This window comes from Schistocerca nitens, chromosome 10 (genome assembly GCF_023898315.1).
Source record: "Schistocerca nitens isolate TAMUIC-IGC-003100 chromosome 10, iqSchNite1.1, whole genome shotgun sequence".
NCBI classification, from domain to species: Eukaryota; Metazoa; Arthropoda; class Insecta; order Orthoptera; family Acrididae; genus Schistocerca; species Schistocerca nitens.
In genome coordinates, this window is record NC_064623.1 from 157,081,976 (window position 1) to 157,105,392 (window position 23,417).

At 38.4% G+C, this 23,417-nt stretch overlaps 1 protein-coding gene across 2 annotated transcripts in view; it reads right to left on the minus strand.

The window, feature by feature from the left end:
- LOC126210068 (serine/threonine-protein phosphatase PP1-beta catalytic subunit) overlaps positions 1-23,417 on the minus strand; it is a 99,385-nt gene that overhangs the window by 39,956 nt on the left and 36,012 nt on the right. For both annotated transcript variants that reach the window (XM_049939190.1, XM_049939189.1), the window contains exon 5: positions 10,000-10,151. In XM_049939190.1, coding sequence (XP_049795147.1) covers positions 10,000-10,151 — 152 coding nt within the window. The remainder of the gene's footprint in view (positions 1-9,999; positions 10,152-23,417) is intronic.

Below are 23,417 nucleotides of genomic sequence, written 5' to 3' on the forward strand. Positions count from 1 at the left end.
CAGTGACTTCAATCTACCCTCGATATGCTGGAAAAATTATACGTTTAAAGCCAACGGCAGGCATAAAACGTCATCCAAAACTGTACTGAATGTTTACTCAGAAAATTATTTTGAACAATTAGTTCACGGGCCCACTCTAAGCGTAAATGGTTGCAACAGCATACTTGACCTTTCAGCAACAAATAATCCTGGACAAATAGTTAGTATTGTGACGAATACAGGGATTAGCGACCACAAGGCAGTTGCTGCTAGGCTGAATGCCGCAAAACCTACAACCATAAAAAAGGAACGCAACATATACTTAAAAAAGCTGATTAAAATGCTCTTTCTGATCTGGTCATGTAAGCGTAGAAAATTTGTGCAATGATTTGAAAGAGATATTATCAACAGTAATTGAGAGATATATACCGCATAAATTAGCAAGTGATGGTACTGATCCCCCATGGTACACAAAACTGGCCAGATGGCTGTTGCAGAAGCAGCGAAAAAAGCATGCCAAATTTAATAGAACACAAAATCCACGAGACTGGCAAAGTTTTACAGAAGTTCAAAATATAGCGCGTACATCAATGCGAGATGCTTTTAATAATTTCCATAACAAAACTCTGTCTTGCAATCTGGCAGAAAACCCAGAGAGATTCTGCTCATACATAAAGCACACCAGTGGCAAGACACAGTCAATACCTTCACTGCACGATAACAACGGTGAAGTCACTGATGACAGTGCTACTAAAGCAGAGTTATTGAACACGGTTTTCCAAAACTCCTCCACCAAAGAAGGCTAAGCAAACATTCCTGAATTCCAATCAAGAACAACTACCAAGATGAGAACATAGAAGTAGATATCCTCGGTGTCACAAAGCAGCTTGAATCACTTAATAAAGGCAAGGTTGTGGGATTAAAGGGACCAGACTGCTACGGTCATCGGTCAATATAAAGGCAAGGCTCCTGGTCCAGATTGTATACAAGTCATGTTACTCTTAGAGTATGCTGATATAATAGCCCATATTTAGCAATTATATACAACCACTCGCTCACAGGAAGATCCGTACCTAAAGACTGGAAAATTGCTCAACTCACGCCAATACCCAAAAAGGGAAGTAGGATTAATCCGTTGAATTACAGGCCCATATCACTAACGTCAATTTGCTGTACGGTTTTGGAACATATACTGTATTCCAACATTATGAAGTACCTCGAAGAAAACGGTTTATTGACATATAGTCAGCACGGATTCAGAAAATATCGTTCTTGCGAAACACAACTAGTTCTTTATACTCATAAAGTAATGAGTTCTATCGACAGAGGATGTCAAATTGATTCCATATTTTTAGATTTCCAGAAGGCTTTCAACACCGTTCCTCACAAGCATCTTATAACGAAACTGCGTGCCTATGAAATACCACCTCAGTTGTGGGATTGGATTCGTGATTTCCTATCAGAAAGGTCTCAGTTCGTAGTAATAGACGGAAAGTCTTAGATTACAACACAAGTAATATCTGGCATTCCTCAAGGAAGTGTTATAGGCCCTCTATTGTCCTGATCTATATTAACGACATAGGAGACAATCTGTGTAGCACTATTAGATTGTTCGCAGATGATGCTGTCATTTAACATCTTGTGAAGTCATCAGATGACTACAACGAATTGTAAAATGATTTAGATAAGATATATGTATGGTGCAAAAAGTGGCAATTAGCCCTGAATAAAGGAAAGTGTGAAGTTATTCACATGAATACTAAAAGAAATCCACTAAATTTCGATTACGTGATAAGTCACACTAATCTGAAGGTTGTAAATCCAATTAAATACTTAGGGATTACAATTACAAATAACCTAGATTGGAACGATCGCATAGCTAATGTTATGCATAGAGCAAACAAAAGACTGCGATTCATTGGCAGGACACTTTGAAGGTGCGACATGTCTACTAAAGAGACTGCTTACACCACGCTTGTCTGCCCTATTCTGTGCGGTGTGGGATCCGCATCAGGTGGGACTGACAGATAACATCGAAAAAGTACAAAGAAGGATGGCTCATTTTGTATTATCGTGAAAGAGGGGTGATAGTGCCGCAGACATGATATGTGAATTGGACTGGCAATCATTAAAACAAAGGCATTTTTGTTGCGACGGGATCTTCTCACGAAATTTCAGTCAATAGTTTTCTCCTCTGATTGCAAAAACATTATGTTGGCACCCACCGATATAGGGAGAAATGATCATCACAATAAAATAAGAGAAATCAGGGCTTGCACAGAAAAATTTAAGTGCTTGTTTTTCCGGCGTGCCGTTCGAGAGTGGAACGGTAGAGACAGCTTGAAGGTGGTTCATTGAATCCTCTGCCAGGCACTTTACTGTGAATAGCAGAGTAATCATGTAGATGTGTGCTATAGGGCCACTATGTGCAATTTGTATCAATAATTGGGTGGTTAACCTTTTAGGCTCTGCGAGGCTGTTCACAGATGATGCTGTTGTCTGCTGAAAGGTTGCAACTCCAGAAGACTCTACTGTAATGCAGGAAGACCTGGAGAGGGTCTACAATTGGTGCAGGGACTGGCAGTTAACCCTGAACATAAGAAAACATAACATTGTGCATAAGTAGTTAACTGCACTATACTGTTAGACTATAGGCAACAAATCACTGGAACCTAGAATAACCATCCAGTACTACCTTAAGTCGAATGACTGTACAAAATAAATAGAATAAGCTGACACCAGAGGAGAAATGCAAACATAAATTTACATTAAGGAAATATAATTCATCCATGAAAGACGTGGCTTAAAAACACTTGTTCAACCGATTCTTGAGTGTTATTCATTAGTCTGGGCCCTATACCGAGTAGCATTAACAACATATATAGGGAAGAGCCGACGGGGAAAAGCACATTTTGTCACGGGATCATTTGCTCAGCAGGACAATGTTACAGAGATGCTCAATGACCTCCAGTGGCACACACTACAAGAGATGTGTATATCACAAAGAGGGTCACTATTGCTACTTTGAGTGCTTTGATTCCAAAAAGAGTTGGGCAACTTATTTTTTCCCCACGTGCATCTAGTGAAATGATCAGGGTGGGAAAATCGGAAAATCAGAAGTCACACAGAGCCCTAGCAACAATCCTTTTTCCCCATGAGCCATTCGTGAACGGAACAGGAAAAGGGTAAAAAGATAGTGGTTGTAGATGTACCCTGCACCACACACCATAAAGTACCTTGCAGAATACATTTTAGTAGAAGGATGAGAACACATAGCGTCTAGACACTAAGAAATCCAATTATTAAAGCCTGGATTTTTATGTAATTACATATTCTTTTCTTCCATACCTACGCACATGGAAAAAAGTGTACACGTTCGCAAGTTATGTTGCCGTGACTGATATTTCATTTTATTATTATAGTTTGCTACAATGACAAATTTGTATATATTTTAACTTTATGCTACATAAAATTACATATTCCTTTATTACTGTTCATATTTCCTCAATTTCTATGTGCCTCTCTCTTGGCACAATATCAGAATCCAACCAACTCAAAGTTTAACACAGGAAGCAAATGATCTCCAAAAATCACTTTCCAGTGCAAAAATGTGGATAACTGCACTTTGAGTTGGATTGTGAAGGATGTGCTTCTGTTTGATTTTCTAACATCCAGAATTTCAATTCTCAAAAGGAAAGCTGATAAAGCAAAAATACTGTGTGTAGTCTTGTAGCAGCCATTATTGTGTGTAGAGAAGGGCTTTGTGAGCTGTCAAGACTGGCAGTGGGGCATACAAAAGACTATCCCGCCAAAGTTTTCTGATTACTCGCAGCTTCTATCTATCCAGAGCTAGGGAGTGTATGCACCAAGTAAACTCTGCCAAATAGTACTTCCTAAGAGATAACTGTGTGTTCATGATGCCTCCCCTGTTGCATCAAAAACTACTGTCTACCACTATGTATATTATGATCTTGGGTTACATCAGACAACACTTCACTACTGATGAAGGGATTGTTCTATTTTATAGTGTGCAATTAGCATATTGGCTGCTCTATAAAGTGTCAACTTCAATAACACTGTGTGGTCATGCACACGCAAAGGACAATTCAGTCGAATTGTCTAAGAAGTAAATATTATTGACACATATGCAAAAGACTCCAAACTCTATAAATGTCTTTTTCCACGTTATGCGTTCTGCTATCTTCCTCTGAACATTTCACGGTACAAACTTTTAGTTCCTTCAGATTGCCAATGAATCGAAATTATGGAGAAACTCTCTAGATTTTTGCTATCAGGAAACTCAAAAATGCACTGCATTATTCAAGTAACCACCACATATTCATAGCTATCAACGAAACTGGCAAATGTCAACATTTCATTTGTAATCTCACTGCTGGCAAACTTGACACAGAAGATTCCCCAAAGCCACTGATTTCCTGCAAAATGTTGGAACACACATCATTCAACAGTATCTTGTTGTGAAAAAATAATATTCTTAAGCTGCTGGACTGAGGAAATGCAAGAAGAACAAGTTCTTTCACACATTCAGATGCTGTGACCTACATACTGAAGATGGCAACTGCCCTACACCTATTTTATTCATATTCAATCCACTTCAAATGAGTGGCTCATGCACTGCAATGTATTGCTGAAGATGTGTACACAGCTATCCAGAAATAAAATAATTTCATATAGCATGAACTGTTTCTCAAAACCCCAAGACAATTTCTACTGAACCTAACACTACCACCTGAGTGTGTTCTATTGGTTTTTATAATGAACATTTTAAAGTCTTGAAATCTGCAACTGATTCTTTTACAAAAGAATCTTCAGTTTGAGAGAGGGGGCAAAAAATACTTTCGCCGAACCTAATATATATATATATATATATATATATATATATATAAAAAGAAAGATGATGAGACTTACCAAACAAAAGCGCTGGCAGGTCGATAGACACACAAACAAATACAAATATACACACAAAATTCAAGCTTTCGCAACAAACTGTTGCCTCATCAGGAAAGAGGGAAGGAGAGGGAAAGACGAAAGGATGTGGATTTTAAGGGAGAGGGTGAGGAGTCATTCCAATCCCGGGAGCGGAAAGACTTACCGTAGGGGGAAAAAAGGACAGGTATACACTCTCGCGCGCACACACACACATATCCATCCACACATACAGACTCAAGCAGACATATTTAAAGACTTTAAATATGTCTGCTTGAGTCTGTATGTGTGGATGGATATGTGTGTGTGTGCGAGTGTATACCTGTCCTTTTTTCCCCCTAAGGTAAGTCTTTCCGCTCCCGGGATTGGAATGACTCCTTACCCTCTCCCTTAAAATCCACATCCTTTCGTCTTTCCCTCTCCTTCCCTCTTTCCTGATGAGGCAACAGTTTGTTGCGAAAGCTTGAATTTTGTGTGTATATTTGTATTTGTTTGTGTGTCTATCGACCTGCCAGCGCTTTTGTTTGGTAAGTCTCATCATCTTTCTTTTTAGATGTATTTTTTCCACGTGGAATGTTTCCCTCTGTTATATATATATATATATATATATATATATATATATATATATATATACTTTCACCGAACCTAAAATAAAAAAAATTCTTTAGTGTATGTCCTTAGCAATTTTAGCTACCTTACCAGCAGGATTAAAGAATTAGTATTGGACTAAAGAATTAGAATCTATCGGGTTGTCATCGCAGAAATCGTTAGAAATTATTGAGCGTGTTCAAAGCCAACTGACATTAAGGATAACATTGAGTAGAGGGTGGTGAATGAATTAGATGCTGTTTTGCTACTACCTGTAATATCTTCAATGGTGAAAAGACTACAATCCTTGACCTCTATCTGTAAATATTTCATGTCCGAAAATTTGCACAGTCAATATCTTATGATGTGAGGAGACTATTTTCCACCTGTAGAAACACTGTTTGTGATCAGTGACACTCTCTCACTCCAGAGAACTTTGAGAAGTAACTGGTCATCCACTGTGTTTCAAAATGAAAGTTAAGATAGCGTAGATTAGTAATTTCAGAGGACATGAACACTTTAGTAAATAAATGTGACCAAAAATAGTTTATTTTAATAGCACACTATAAACTTTCAAAATACAAAATAAATAATGCAAAATGTTCCTTCTTGATGCATAGGAGGTGCACAAAAATATGGAAATAATGAAAACACAAAACACTACCACATGTAACAGGAGTACGAAAACTGTTGGCATTCATAAGGACTTCCAATCACCTCAGAATGGATAAATACAAGTGCCATATGGTTTTCACAGGAATCGTTTATCATTCTTCCTGAAAAATAGTGGCAGGTTAAGGTAATGATGACTGAAGTGAATACCAATCACACAATTTTGTTTCCAAAGTAGACAACAAAGGCTCAGTAATACTGAGCTGTCATGACTTATCAGGGGAGATGCGACAATTCATCCTTGTGCTCAGAAAATAAGTCCTGGATGATGCGATCTTGGAACACAGTATCACCAGGGGGGACAAATATTGTATCATGGGATGGACCTGATCAGCCAAAATGGTCTCATGTTCTTTGACAGTAATGGGACTTGCAGATTACTCATGGGGTGTGGGAAATATCACAATACAGCTCCCCAAAACATCACCAAACCCCCACCATGCAAGCTTGGTAGCAAGCAGTTTGCATCGCAGTCTCGGAATGATGCACGCCAGACAAACTCTGCCGTAAGCTCAAAACAGTGTGCAATAAGACTCATCTGACCAAACAATGTACTTACATTGCTCCAAAGACCAGGTTTTATGGCTCCAGGACCACATTTTCCTTTTATGGCCATTAGCAACACTGTTGAGTGGTTTCGGAAATCCAGCTGTAATTTCCAGCTTACGGGGCTGTCTTCGTGTTGTTTTGGTGCTGACTGACAGAATTTTCGGGTGCCACATTAAGTTCTGCAGCTCTTACTTTTTGTCACAACTCTCTTCAATGAACATCTGTCCTGATCACTCGACACGCACTTCCGTCCTTATTGTGAATTAGCAGATGATGTTTTTCCACTTCCCCTGTATGTGGTATGAACCTCCAAGACTGTGTCTCTTGAAACACCACACACTTCCATCACCTCGGTTACGGAAGCACCCACCATACGAGAACCAACAATTTGTCTGTGTTCGAATTCCCTTAGCTCGAACATAATGAAATAAAAAATACACAGAACACAGTTCTGACAATCGCAACATACTGAAGGCATTGCACAGGTGCTGTTCATGGTCAACTACAACAGTGACACCCAAGAGCTTGGCTCTCATCTGCATTCAGGTTTCTCACAGTGTTTCCGTATATTTGTCCACCCCCTCCCTCACATAATTTTGTGTTTGGTACATTTAACCCTTTCAGACCTGAATTTTTTTCCGCAGGAAGGAAAAATCTTTATGCTCCCATGCTCTTAGATGATTTTTTTAATGATTTTAGAAGCATGATTTATACAAATATATGCACCTGTTTACAAAATATACTTTGTACATGAGGCTTCTTTTTATGGGCTAAAATAATTTTTAAATATTCACTGTTGTAATAAATTCACAGAACATTCAATAATTACCATGCAAAATAACAATAACAACATCGAATTATTCAGCAGACTATGACTAGCAAACACTATCATGTATTCCAACAGTAACAAGCTGCTCCGCACGGCTTCATTCCCTTTTATAGTGATGCATAACATGGGGCAGCACTTTTGCACCGTGAAAAGATTGAATATTCACGTACATGTAAAAATGAGATCGACAGGAAGTGCAAAATGGCTAAGCAGGGATGGCTAGAGGACAAATGTAAGGATGTAGAGGCTTATCTCACTAGGGGTAAGATAGATACTGCCTACAGGAAAATTAAAGAGACCTTTGGAGAGAAGAGAACCACTTGTATGGACATCAAGAGCTCAGATGGAAACCCAGTTCTAAGCAAAGAAGGGAAAGCAGAAAGGTGGAAGGAGTATATAGAGGGTCTATACAAGGGCGATGTACTTGAGGACAATATTATGGAAATGGAAGAGGATGTAGATGAAGATGAAATGGGAGATACGATACTGCGTGATGAGTTTGACAGAGCACTGAAAGACCTGAGTCGAAACAAGGCCCCCGGAGTAGACAACATTCCATTGGAACTACTGACGGCCTTGGGAGAGCCAGTCCTGACAAAACTCTACCATCTGGTGAGCAAGATGTATGAAACAGGCGAAATACCCTCAGACTTCAAGAAGAATATAATAATTCCAATCCCAAAGAAAGCAGGTGTTGCCAGATGTGAGAATTACCGAACAATCACTTTAATAAGCCACAGCTGCAAAATACTAACACGAATTCTTTACAGACGAATGGAAAAACTAGTAGAAGCCGACCTCGGGGAAGATCAGTTTGGATTCCGTAGAAATACTGGAACACGTGAGGCAATACTGACCTTACGACTTATCTTAGAAGAAAGATTAAGGAAAGGCAAACCTACGTTTCTAGCATTTGTAGACTTAGAGAAAGCTTTTGACAGTGTTGACTGGAATACTCTCTTTCAAATTCTAAAGGTGGCAGGGGTAAAATACAGGGAGCAAAAGGCTATTTACAATTTGTACAGAAACCAGATGGCAGTTATAAGAGTCGAGGGACATGAAAGGGAAGCAGTGGTTGGGAAGGGAGTAAGACAGGGTTGTAGCCTCTCCCCGATGTTATTCAATCTGTATATTGAGCAAGCAGTAAAGGAAACAAAAGAAAAATTCGGAGTAGGTATTAAAATCCATGGAGAAGAAATAAAAGCTTTGAGGTTCGCCGATGACATTGTAATTCTGTCAGAGACAGCAAAGGACTTGGAAGAACAGTTGAACGGAATGGATGGTGTCTTGAAGGGAGGATATAAGATGAACATCAACAAAAGCAAAACGAGGATAATCGAATGTAGTCGAATTAAGTCGGGTGATGTTGAGGGTATTAGATTAGGAAATGAGACACTTAAAGTAGTAAAGGAGTTTTGCTATTTGGGGAGCAAAATAACTGATGATGGTCGAAGTAGAGAGGATATAAAATGTAGACTGGCAATGGCAAGGAAAGCGTTTCTGAAGAAGAGAAATTTGTTAACATCGAGTATAGATTTAAGTGTCAGGAAGTCTTTTCTGAAAGTATTTGTATGGAGTGTAGCCATGTATGGAAGTGAAACATGGACGATAAATAGTTTGGACAAGAAGAGAATAGAAGCTTTCGAAATGTGGTGCTACAGAAGAATGCTGAAGATTAGATGGGTAGATCACATAACTAATGAGGAGGTACTGAATAGGATTGGGGAGAAGAGGAGTTTGTGGCACAACTTGACCAGAAGAAGGGATCGGTTGGTAGGACCTGTTCTGAGGCATCAAGGGATCACCAATTTAGTATTGGAGGGCAGCGTGGAGGGTAAAAATCGTAGTGGGAGACCAAGAGATGCATACACTAAGCAGATTCAGAAGGATGTAGGTTGCAGTAGGTACTGGGAGATGAAGAAGCTTGCACAGGATAGAGTAGCATGGAGAGCTGCATCAAACCAGTCTCAGGACTGAAGACCACAACAACAACAACAACAACAACAACAACAACATGTGGCAGCACTTTTGCACCGTGAAAAGATTGAATATTCACGTACATGTAAATCAGGTTTCGAATGAAGAAAAATGTTTCTGTTGCATGTAGGATAAAAAAAAGTAATGTACATAATTGTAGGCAGTGCGTCAGTAAGGGTTACATGGTTATTAAGATAGTATTGTAAATTATCATGTAACGTTTCACTTTTTTCTTTATACAAGTATGTTGCACATTAATATTGCATAAAATCTGAACTATTAGTCACCACCAATGATTCGTCATTTTAACTCGGTTGCACAAAAAATAATATTTTAAGAGCAACTTTGGTTACACGCTAATAGAATCACCACAACTGCGCAAGCATTAGGTGATCACCAGACAAAGCCCTTACTTTGAGGACGCATCTCTACTGTCAGTGTACAAGCGAACATCTTACCTGATGTGCACGGCAGATGAGGTCGAGATCGTGTCTGTTCAGGAACTTGCTCACAACATCTGCACCAAATGTGAATGACACTCCTCTATCGTTTTCTCCCCATCCTTGGACATCTTTGTCAGGATCAGACCACAGAAGATCACAGAGAAGACCTACAAGGAGAAACGTCAGTTGCTTACAATGGAAATTATAGAATCAGTTCTTCACTGCCCAAAGATAAGTCAACAAAGCATGTCATATGCCACTCAGTAACATTGGAGTTAAGTCTAGTAGTTTACAAACCTTTTTCAATTAAGGATACAGGGTACTTTTGCGGCTCAATATTATGTAAAAATCAACACATATTTCTTTCAGGCACTGTTTATAATGTGTATATTTTACAGATTCTTTTTGTTGGTATCAGGTAATGCAGCACACTTTCTAAACAAATTAGAAGTATTTTGAATATTTTTGAACCTGCTTAGGGTTATTAAAAAAATTACAAAGAAATTTATGCAATTTCTTTCCAGAATGCTGCTTCAAATTGAGGTACCATTTAATCCAATGTTTTACATCTGAAGGAGACCAAATTTTAACCAGATACGCATAACATGATGCTGATGTACTAGACCTATTTAATTCCATAATTATGTACATTACAAGGATAAAAAATATCACATCTTACACTTTAATTTTATAATTTTTTTCCTAGTACAAATGTTATTTTTTCTATAATTTAGTTGATTCTGCAATAAAGCTTAGGTCAGCTATGTAAGTATGAACTATTGCAAGCTGCGGAAAAAACTTAAAGCAAATTAGTAAATATTTGTACCTGAATTCTGAAAAATACAACTTGCGGGAAATTGCGAACAAAGGTATGAGTCCAATTAAACTGTGCCTCAGCACATTCCTGAAACTTCATCCTGCAGCATTCTCTTCATCTTCAAGCTTCCTCTTGGCAGTCCTTTTAGCACTTCTTGCTTCTTTGGTAACTTGAAGAGCGAATCTTTCAGCTTCATGTGTCTGTTGTCTGTCACATGCAAGCAACTGATCTTCCATATTAGAGCCACATTTTATTCCTAAATTTCTCAGGACTTCAAAACCTGCCTATCACTCCATCACTGAAACATATCACAGCATCTAGTACACCAACTTTTAAAGTATTTAGTCCTACAAAAACATTCTTGGGTAATCTTTCCCAAAGGCAATGGCTGAAACTTTCATTTGTATTCTGAGTGCCCGCATGAAGACATTTACTAAGCAAAACAGGGTCACTCAGGTCTCTAAAAATTGGTTTTATTTCATTCATAACAGACTCAGGAAGAGAATGCTTATGATGGTGTATTTGACCATTTTCTTTTGCTTAGAATCTTCTCCTTTGGGGCAAAGTCTGTGAACAGGGTGGCCATCTATGGACAACTTATGAAAATTGGTGGGCCATACAGTTTTTCTCATTGCTGTAACATCATTCGGAGGTGCAGTTCATCTAATGGCCAATCCATAATAACTCTGAAGGAGATCTATTTCAGTTTCTGTCAATCTGCCTCGGCTAGACAGCGATTTTCCATCAGATAGCAACTTTCCTTTCATTTCTCTTCATAGCTTTCTCAATCTAGCACCCATCCTCTTTTGCACATGTCCAAACACTCGAGTTTTGTTACCAAGGTTTCACCATAAACATTGAACTTGTTAATTTTATTGAAAGCTTCGGAGTCCTCATCTCCTAGGTACTTTGTGTATCATAAATGGGCACCAACCTCTGAAATATTTTTAGAGCTCCATCACACTCCATACATCCATTGTAACCATCGTAATTCTTAGAACAAATGCTCAATGTCCTTCAGTGTTACCATGGCAGGTGAGGCAATACTTAGATAAGCACTAAACATCAACAACTTTTCCACTCTCCAGAGAAGTAGCACTTACAACACCATTCATGAAACGATGTCTTAGACATTGCCATGTCCTATCAAGTGCAACAGCAATGTCCCTGGTTCCACTAATATTTACAGTTTCTTCTACTGCATGTTTCATAGATGCTTTACACACAACCATCAAGGCACCTAGAAGTATTTTTACGTACTTGCTGAACCTACTGGGAGGACGAGGAGGGTCCATCAAACCACAAAACGTTTGAGCAGCCTTTTTACCTTTTCCTATTGCATGCATTGCATACACTAAATTCAAATAATGAATTATGCACAATGTTCGAAGTCATTTTCGAGGTAGATTTACTGCAAGATCCACACAGAACAACTAATTTTGATGCTAAACCCTTCCTGCAACTTTGTTGTTCATTTATTTCCAGACAGCCTACACCATCACATTGTTTACATTTTGCCACTTCCTTTATCAAAGAAGATAAGATACCCACAACAACAAAAAATTCACTACAAACAGCGTCACTGTAAATGCAAAAATGAATCACCAGGAGGCATGCCATGTGGGAGTTTCTTTCCTGAAGAACTGATACATTGGTTACTTTCAACAGTGTGGCTTGCTTTGTTTGTGAACTGGTTACCACGGAATTTCCTTTTATTGAATTTCTTGATGCATGGCATAGTTCATATTTATTGCTCACTAAAGGATATGTACCTCCACAAATATATGTACCACTTGGGTAACAAACATTCAGTAACACATGAACAAACTGCTTCAGCAAAACAAAAGTAAATACTAGCAAAGATAATCATTTACAGACACTAGAAACCTGCACTGTTACCAACATATACAATGTATCATTCATAAAAACACTGAAAATAAAGTTCACAGTTCTTTTAGAAATAATATTGGTTTTTGTAATAGAAATAAAGGTGGCATACATTACTGTAACTTTGGTATATTTAGGTCATTTTTCATTTAAAATCCTATAATGTATATATCAATGTAATCAGATGTGGCAAGATGGCATCGAGTGAACATTTTTCGTGTAGTGATGTACCAGTGTCTTTAAAAAGTGATAGTGAGATTTGTAAAATTTGCGTGAAGGTCAAAAGAGGTATCCTGTGTGCCGACTGCAAGTACTGGTACCACGATAAATGTGTCAAGGTCAATTTGAAATATATAAAAGACGAACATGACTGGACACGCCGACAGTGCTTCGTAAGTGCCGCGGAAAACGAAATAACGAACACGCTAAAGACAAAAGAAAAAATAATAAGCGTGTTAACAGATGAACTTCTGAGAAAATATCAAGAGCTGGAAACTAAATATAAAGCAGTGGTTCGGAATTATCGCCTAACTCAAGACAACACCATTGTTAATAGTCATTCCGCACAGAAAATGTGGCGTGTGCCGAAAAAAACAAACAAGCAAGAACTACATGTAAGTACAGCCCCAGTGATACCATTATCAAACAAATTCTCAGCACTTCTAGCGGATTGTGGTAACACAATAGACATGAACAAACCAGAAAGTAATCACAAAACTCCCGCTAAAGAACCAAAAAAGAACTTGCCGACAGTCATGGAAAAGATCTATCCAAACGTTTTCGCGAAAGTATGCCTTCAAAGCATACAGTTTTCGCGAAAATCAAGCCTGGTGCAATGTTAAATGCAGTGGTGGAGAATATTACAACAGAAACAAGTCAGTTGAACAAAGACGCTCACATTGTGATTATTGGTGGCAAAACGACGTATACAAAAACGAAAGCAAGACAGCCCTGCGAGGCTTCCGTAACATATTACCAAAACTATTTCAAATGAACATTGTCATCACAAACGTGCCAGTGTGACACGATTTACCACTGTGGTCATGTGTAAACAAAGAGATTCGACACTACAATTCCAAGCTAAAGAAACTGTGTGATAAATTTAGCCATGTACATTTGATAGACTTAAGTAAGATGAGTCGTGATGAACATACAAAACACAGATTCCACTTAAACAGGAAAGGGAAGGCCACCAAGCTAGTTTCCCACATAAGCAAACTGTGAGAGAAAGACAGTGTGGAGAAAGCTCCAATTGCTCTGGGCTACAACAGCGAGACTTTTTTAGAATAAAGGACCATAATAATAGTTTTCAGGGATGTATTTCGGATATGACTGAGTCCCGTGCGCGCAAAGAAAAGCCAGGCTGTGAAGTAAGTGCTCAGTCATTTCAGGTCAGTTCCAAAAAACCAGTGTATGCAAAATGTCGTAAAAAGTGTAACTCAAACAATTTTGATTCATGAAAAATGGTAAATAAACAAGAAGGGATAACACCCTTAAAGTTAATGCACTTAAATGTGCAATATCTCAGAAACAAACTAGACATTCTACCAATATTCATAGAGGAACACTTGCCACATGTGCTAGTAATAACGGAACATGGGCTAAAAAGCAGTGAAATAATATACTATACATTAGAAGGTTACTTACTAGCAAGCAGTTATTGTAGGCAAAACCATAAAGGTGATGGTGTGGCAATTTATGTTAATAAGGATGTAGAAGCTAAAAAAATTCCTTTCTTGAACACCACACCAAAGAAGGATCAATTGAAATTGTACTCTACAGTAATGATCTTAAGTTACCAAAGCATAAAGTGATTGGAGTATATAGGCCACCAAATGCTGATGTAATGCTGTTTATGGATAATCTTAGTAGTGTTGCTGGTCAGGCTGGTTCTAATGACCTTACTATATTAGGTGACTTTAATATAGATGCAGACTCAAATAGTATAGTAAACTCGAAACTCAGTGACGTACTGACCTCATACAACCTTGTAAATATAGTGAACTCTGACACCAGAGTGACGGACACATGTTGCACTAGAATAGATTATGCTATAATCAACAAAGATGTTATAGATAAGGTAAATTACAGTAACTTAGGTTTTCCTTATTCTGACCACTTCTGTCAGGCGATAGAATACAAAAATTCAGTTGTGCCTAAAATATCAAAAATTGTGCTACAGAAACGAATGCTGAATACCTCAAATATTAATGCTCTTAAAGACAAACTAGCGAATGAGAAATGGGATTCTGTGTGCCAAGTAAAAGGGTCGGATGAGAAATTGAATGAATTCTACTCAAACCTACTGCATCATTATGAATATAGTTGTCCAGTCAGAGAAATCCAGACGGTAGTAATCCTAGACTAAAACTCCCAACAAATCTGATTAGGCTCAGGCAGCAAGTACATGATTTAAACCAGCTTTATAAAGCTACTACTATGCAGGTTTTCAAGGAAAAATGAAATAGGGCCAAGCAAACTTTTAAAACTGAAATTGTCAATCTAAGGAAGCAGATTAACAGCAAAACAATAGAACAATCTGACAACATAAGCAAAGCATCTTGGAAGCTGATTGACAAATACCGAAAAGGTCCCAACAAGATGAACATGGAACCACCCAGCATAAGACATGATGGTAACATTATAAAAAAACCCAGATACTATATGTAATATTTTTAATAACTACTACATTTCTGCTGAACAATCAACACATTTTACAGATTCACAGATAGAGATCCGATGCCATCTCACCCAGTGTACCGAATTTGAATTTGTGGAAGTGAATGAGCAGGAGGTTCGCAGGGCAATATACATGCTAAAGAAAAAATTTTCATCTGGATGGGATGGCGTATCCAGTGCTATTACTAAAGCACGCTCAAAAGAAATTTCTAAACCCCTTACTCACCTGATTAATTGCAGCATTAGAGAAAACATGTATCCAACGGTTCTAAAAATGAGTGTAGTGACACCAGTGTATAAAAAGGGAAGTAAGGAAGAAGTCTCCAACTATAGACCAATATCATTAATTCACACTTTTAGTAAGATATTCGAAAGCATTATCCTTTCTCAACTAAGTGCCTTTTTCACAAAACATAAACTGCTTGTAGATTCGTAGCATGGCTTCAGAAAAGAGCTAAGTACAACCGCAGCAGTTACACAGTTCATCCATGAAGTTTACTGTCTGTTGGACCAGAAGATGCAGACTGCAAGTATATTTTTGGACCTGACAAGAGCATTTGATACGGTAAACCATAGGGCACTTCTTAAAAAGCTAAAATCTTATAGTATTGGGGATCAAGCCATAAATCTTCTAACCACGTACATGTTGAATCAAGCACTAAATTGTCATACAAACTAGATAATAAAATCATGACCGCCCAGTCCACCAGTGAACGTGTATTACAAGGTGTACCACAGGGCTCAATCCTAGGACCCTTTCTCTTCCTTATATGTATATTAACGACATTGCACAACCCATTAACTCCCATATTGTAAGCTATGCAGATGACACGTCTATCTTCTTCTATGGGAGCGAATCTAAAGAACTAGAATCTCTTGCTACTAGTGGTGTAACAGAAGTAACAAAATACTTCAATGATCAGGAACTCAAGGTGAATGTCACCAAATCTCAACTACTGACATTTAAAACAGGCAGTTCTCATCACAACAATATGAATAGTGTGTGTAATATTTCTGCAACAGAAAATGGTAACTGTAAATTCCTGGGTGTATATGTTGATGAAAATTTATGGTGGACATACCACATTAATTTCGTATGCAGAAAAGTCAGTAGTGCCATATATCTCCTCAGCCAGCTCGCAAAGATAGTCCCTAGCCAAGCAATGAAATTAGTATATTATGGAACACTTTACCCCTTTCTCAATTACGGAATTGAACTATGGGGCTGTGCAGCTGATGTACATTTAAAAAGAATACTACTACTACTACTACTACTACTACTACTACTACTACAGAAAAGAGCAATAAGACTTATACATGTGATGGGACAGAGATTCATGTCGTGAAGTGTTTGTGCAGCACGAATATCTGACAATATGTTCTCTGTAAATCTTCAAAATAGTTGTATTTTTTATAAGTCAACCAAAAGAAGCTATCAAGGGTAGTGATGTACATGATCACAACACTAGAACAAAGTGTAACTATTTCCGTAACAGAACAACGTTAAGTATGACTCATAGAAGTCCATATATCAGTGGTTTGATTTGGTATAACAAGCTACCAAACTCTCTAAGAACGTACATGAGAAATGTTTTTAAAACAAAATTAAAATCTTTTCTAATAGAAAAATGTTTATATTCTTTCAATGAATTTTAAGATAGTGATTGTAACACGAGGCATTAGCATATCAGTTGTAATGTGATAAATGTAAAAAATAGACATAAGAAGCAACAGATACAGAATATAGTGTATTTTATAAGTATAAATATAACCATAGTACTAAGTCTGATGTTTGCAAAAGCCATCATTACGATGGCTCCACGCAAAGAAAATGTAAATAAATAAATAAATAAACAATAGAGTCATAAAAAAATTCAATTTTTCCACCATTTATAAGTACCCTGTATCATTACTATCAATCAATTGAAAATAAATCTGAAATAATACTGCGGCAAAAGATGTACCTATGTACCATTATATGGGGCCATCCAGAATGAACCTCAATAAGGCTATAAATAACACAAATAGTTACAGCAAATTTGTCAGAAAAATCCTATTGCCTTCATAGTACTTCTCCCACAACCATCAGTCAGCCGTAACGAGTTGAAAAATCTTGCAGTGTAAAATTCTGCTGCCCGAGTTTACAGCCTGCCTGTAACAGCATCTAAAGGTTCTTGATCGGAGTCAAAATACTGGGAGCCAAGCCAGTTTTTCACATGTGTGAAGAGGTGGACATTACTTTGAACCAAGTCTGGGATGTGTGTTCAAAAACAATTTGTGTGTTTTCCAACCAAGTTGTGGCTAAGCACAGCATGCAAAAATACACCACTAGTAGTCAAAGAAACATTGTCACTTATTCTGAATGGTTCTTCTGCATTCTTTTTTGTCCCATAGCATGATTCAGAACTGGCTGGCCTTTCACACTCCATAAAATACAAGAAAAAGATTTCTTTAGCACCCCAAAAAATGGTAACCATAGCTGTTCTGGTTATCGCCTCGCCAGACTCCAATTTCTTCACCCTGCACCACTGACTGCTATCATCTGTCTGCATTATCAAAGGAAATCCGCATCTCGTCAATGGCCGCAAGTTTCTTTCAGTAGGCCTTCTTCTGGATCATAACAACAAAGAAAGTTCAGAGAAGCCATTGTATGATGAATTTTATGGTTCTCTGAAAGGAGTTTTGGAACCCCGTGAGTACAGAACTACTGTACCTTAGCTGGTTAGCTAATGCCACACAAAACACTGAGGAATCTGTGGGATATCACATGACAGTTCCAATATTGTGGAATGTCAGTTTTCAATCTTTTTGCCATATTTCATAACAGTTAATTGGCTGCAGACAGCCTTCTTGTCGGCACGAGCATTCATCATTGCACTCTGACAAATAACACCACTGACACAGAAGAACTATTTCTTCAGGTCACCCAAGATGGTGAAAGATCCAGGCTGCTGCAGTGTTTCCCAACCACACTGCTGAGGCAAAGTCTTCATTTGATTGGCAATGCAGGTACAAGGGTTGTCATGCAACTGGATGATTCAATCTGAAAGCAGCCCAGAAGACCAAGAGCAAACAGGAAAGCCAACAGTGGAGACATCCCATATCTCCACCTCCAAAGAAATCCAAAGCTCTTCACATAAGTTTATGTAAAGTCATGATGACCACCTCCTACTGCAGGGGCCTTCTGCTCGTCCAGTTCCTAAAGCGTGGAACCACAATCAATGCGCAACAACACGAAGACTCTTTGCAGAAATTGTGAATCACTATAAAGTCAAAACACCCAGGAATGCTGCCAGATGAAATAATCTTGTTGTATGATAATGCCTGACCTCACCCTACCAATCAGGTGAGTGCTACACTCCTTCAGCAATTTGGTTGGGAAACACTGTGTAGTCAGCAACTGACCATGTTCTGTGAAACAGGAATGGACTGCACCATCTTCCAGTGGGTTAAATTTCTTAAAGCACGGGGTGACTACTTATCGAATGGAACAATTCCATAGGCCTGTTGCAGCAGGTGTTCAGTTTTCATTTGACTACTCCTTATATGCTGAACTATTGACAGAAATAGCCACATAAATAAAGAGATACAACATAGGTCATTTTCATTTTCAGAATATATGAGATGCAACTGTACTGCCTGGAAGTGGGGCTCTAGTCTGTAAGGGAAAACACTGAACAACAAAACAATTTCTCGTCTCACAAGGAGCTAGAACAAGCAGAATGGGAGGAGTAAATTTAACAATTTATCATGGAATTGAGTGGTCAATAGGCCCATAAACCAGATAAGAAACCTTGCTAAGCTTCAGACAATGTTGTTGTTGCAGTTGTATTGTTATCCATCCATGGATCACTTCCACAAGGATCCTGGAAAGGCTGAAGTATTAAAACTTAAGAACAAGGTAGTAACATAATTCATACACACATGGGGGTGTGTAAGTTTTGTACTTCGAGTTCTACAAAATACAATAGGTATACTGTATTTTTATCTGTTCTAAGAACATTTTTCTATTTCTACCAGATACTCTGATAATCATGGCTGGTAATTTAAGTGACATCCGGACATAAATGGACAGAACAGTTCTATACAGCTCTGCTATCAATTCGCAATCAATTGAATTGGGTCTATCTTAATGCGTCAGAGTGGTCAACCAGTGAGAGATACCATCAATGCAAATGATGGTTATAGTTGTGCAATATTTCACCCAATGCCCAAGGAAACCCCAAAGGAGAGCCATGTTGAGTTTGACATTTCCCACACATCCTCTGATCATCTAGTGCAATATTTAGGTTTGCATGTGTATCAGCCAAGATTACTTCATGGACTGCTAGAGGATGATCTGGATCACGGTTTAGAATTCTGCAAGATGCTTTTGAATGGAGAAATGCAAAGTGATGGCATAATTCTAAAAACTTGTTGGTCTGATGAAGTTAATTTTAAGATGTCAGGCACTGTTGACAGGCATAACAGTGTACACTACACCACAGAAAACTGCCATGCTATAACTGAAAAATTAACTTGGGGTTACAATTTGGGCATGCTTTCCATGTCAAGAGATCAATGAGCCTATTTTATTTCCAAGTAACTGTTACCTACGGTGCCTCTCTCAACACGTTGCGTGATACTGGTATTCCACCATTACATCTACAGCAGGGTAATGAATAGTTCTACTTCCATTAAGACAGAACTACTCCCCACCAGGCTTTAAGGACTGTAACAGTGTGTTGGTCTTTTGACAACAAATTACTCAGTAGAATAGGGCGATGAGGGCCATTTGAATGTGCATAACAATCACCAGACCTTAATGCAACAGACTTTTTCTCTAGTGATGTTATCAAAAATTCCATTGCCATATTTAGACTCAATAATAGGAACACTAGAAAATTGCACAATTATTTTACATAGAGAATTAATCAGGTTCCATATTTGTATTGTAAGCATGGGCCTTTCCTTTTTATTTGCCTGCCCTTGTATGCAATGAAAACAGCTGACATTTATAGCAATAAATATTCCGTTATGAATAATTACATGATTACTTAAACCCTACCATTTCAAATTGTATGGCACTGCTATTTGTCATGGCCTGTCCTCACACACTCCAGAACATTTGGGAAAAGCAGATGAATTAATTCTAGCACCAAAAAACCCTATCCTGTCAATGTGCTCACATCATAAAGAGCATGTGATAAATAAGCCTTTATAACATAGCTAACAAGCTGATATTTAAACCCCAAATGGCAACATGAAATGAGCCAAATGTCATTTCATTTATTTTCTGTAGGGCAGTTAACAATCCGAGTACCAAGCCCCATATTTTATGACTTGTCTGCTAAAGAACCAGCTGTTAGGCATTTGCAAGACTTAAGTGTTACTGTACTCAGTGACCAGAATCCAACATTGGATCTGACAGGTTAACAGCTCTGCAAGCAAACTGCACAAATACACAACACTGCATTGCTAAGTTAATACTAAACATCAGCACCACGACGCTTGTAACATTTTAGCATACATTAGCACAATTGTGTGAAGCTGTCAGTGTACTTGACAACATACACAATCCAACCTTTCGCAATCTTCTGAATGCAGAAACTTATTATACAAAAACACACTTCTATGAATTGAAAGCTATGACAAATTCCATTTTTAAGATGCAGAAAATATACAATATGAAAGACTATTTCATTATAAATCACTCTTGTGTTGGAATTAATAAGTCACATCTCTAGCATTGTGAAACAAAGTAAAAAAATCTGAGATTTCAATGTAGTCAACGTGGAAAGATAAAAGTGCCCACACAGAAGAACAGTATCAATGTGCCCAAACTGCAATTTACAGTGATGTATAAAATGTGATTCTCTTATAAACAGCAAGAGAGATTATGCATTCAGACAGGATCTTTCAAGTTCCCACTATGATACCAACCATCTTCAGATTTTTGAACTTGCAGCCAAATTAACATATTTGAAGACTCTACAATCCAGATATTATACACTGGATAGTCTAACACACCTGGACAACCAACAAACTGCATATGGGATTTATCCAAAAGCTCAGACTGGCATGAAGTATAATAGCATTACTGTGAAGGGCCTCAGCAGCCTGATTAAAAACAAGAAGATTTGTTTCATAGCAGTTTCTGGCTAAACCCATCAGCTATTGCTGGTCAGTGCTATGAACGACTGCACCAGTTTTCCAGTTTCTGGGGATCAGGAACCATTCTCCAGCACGGAGATATTGGCCTGTCTTCCTTTAAACCAGCTGATGGTATGGTGGCCCAATCTGATCCTGCTGCTTTCAAAAGCATGTAATTTCCACAGGATGGCCATGTTTTTATGGCTGATAGTACCTGCAGAAAGCAGTACCTTACTGCTATGAGCCTTACCATGAAATGGGCCACTTATGAACTTATATTCTGCCCTCGAGAAGATTGGTCAAAAGATCTGCATATTAAATAATTTCACAGAGCAGATTAGGAGCACACCACATTGAGTCTGCTAATAGTTCTCGCAACACTAGGAAGGAGTTGTGAGCCCTGTGGGGTGTAGCTGAAGTTTAAAAAGTGTTGTGTGTATGAAGTCTGGACCGAATGACACTCAGTGATCAATATAGTTATTTCCTGACTCTTGTGAGAAAAGGAATGACTTATAGAGGGAACTTTCACTAGGTGGCCAGAAGTCTCATATCAGAAGGTAGAGATATTGATTAGCTGCATATATGTTTGATAACAACAAGGTGGCCTTTGGCAAGGTATTATAGAAGACAATAAATTCGAATGTTCCGTTGGAAACCTGATGAGTTTTATATGTGTCCTTCCCTCTTTTACTTTTAGACTGTTAACCAGTTTAGTTTATGGATGAGTTACTGTAAACTGGTTAGAGATGACGTAATGACCGACTGGGATAGTTGTTTTCCAATCCAGCAATCAGTTCCTTGTCTGGTACTGGCAGATGCAAAGCTATGAGGAAGGGTCATGAGTTGTGCTTTGGTAGCTAACTTGGTAGACCTGCCTGCAAAAGGCAAAGGTTCCAAGTAAGTGTCTCAGTCTGGCACACAGTTTTAATCTGCCAGGAAGTTTTGGTTGTATTTTGTTTTAACAAGTCTTTAAGACAAAAGCATGCTGCTGACTTGATCCACATTACATGGTTACACTTGGTTATTCCCAAACTCTCGATATGCTTCCACCACACACACACACACACACACACACACACACACACACACACACACACACACACACTATGCCTTCCATAAATTTTCACACATCACTGGCACACCAGCAACAGTAAGTTACAGCCATATTACTTCTCAAATGTGCTACACTATTGACAAACCATTATTCTTTGATTGGCACTGCAACTTTACACATTCTGCAAGTCCCAAATGTTATAATATAACATACACTGAAGCACCAAAGAAACTTGTATAGGAATGCATATTCAAATAGAGAGAGACGTAAAGAACCAGAATACAGTGTTGCAGTCAGCAATGCCTATATATGATAAAAAGTGTCTGGCGCAGTCGTTAGATCAGTTACTACTACTACTACTACTACTACTACAATAGCAGGTTATCAAGATTTACGTGAGTTTGAATGTGGTGTTTTAGTCGGTGCACAAGCAATGGGCACAGCATCTCCAAGGTAGTGATGAAGTGGGGATTTTCCTGTATGATCATTTCACAAGTGTGCCGTGAATATCAGGGACATGGTAAAACATCAAATCTCTGACATTGCTGCAGCCGGAAAAAGATCCTGCAAGAACAGGACGATCAACAACTGAAGAGAATAGTTCAACGTGACAGAAGTGCAACCCTTCCACAAATTGCTGCAGATTTCAATGCTAGGTCATCAACAAGTGTCGGCATGCGAACAATTCAATGAAAGATCATCGATATTGGCTTTCGAAGCCGGAGGCCCTCTCGTGTACCCTTGATGACTGCACGACACAAAGCTTTACACCTCGCCTGGGCCCGTCAACAATGACATTGGACTGTTGATAACTGGAAACATGTTGCCTGGTTGGATAAGTCATTTCGAATTCTATCGGGCAGA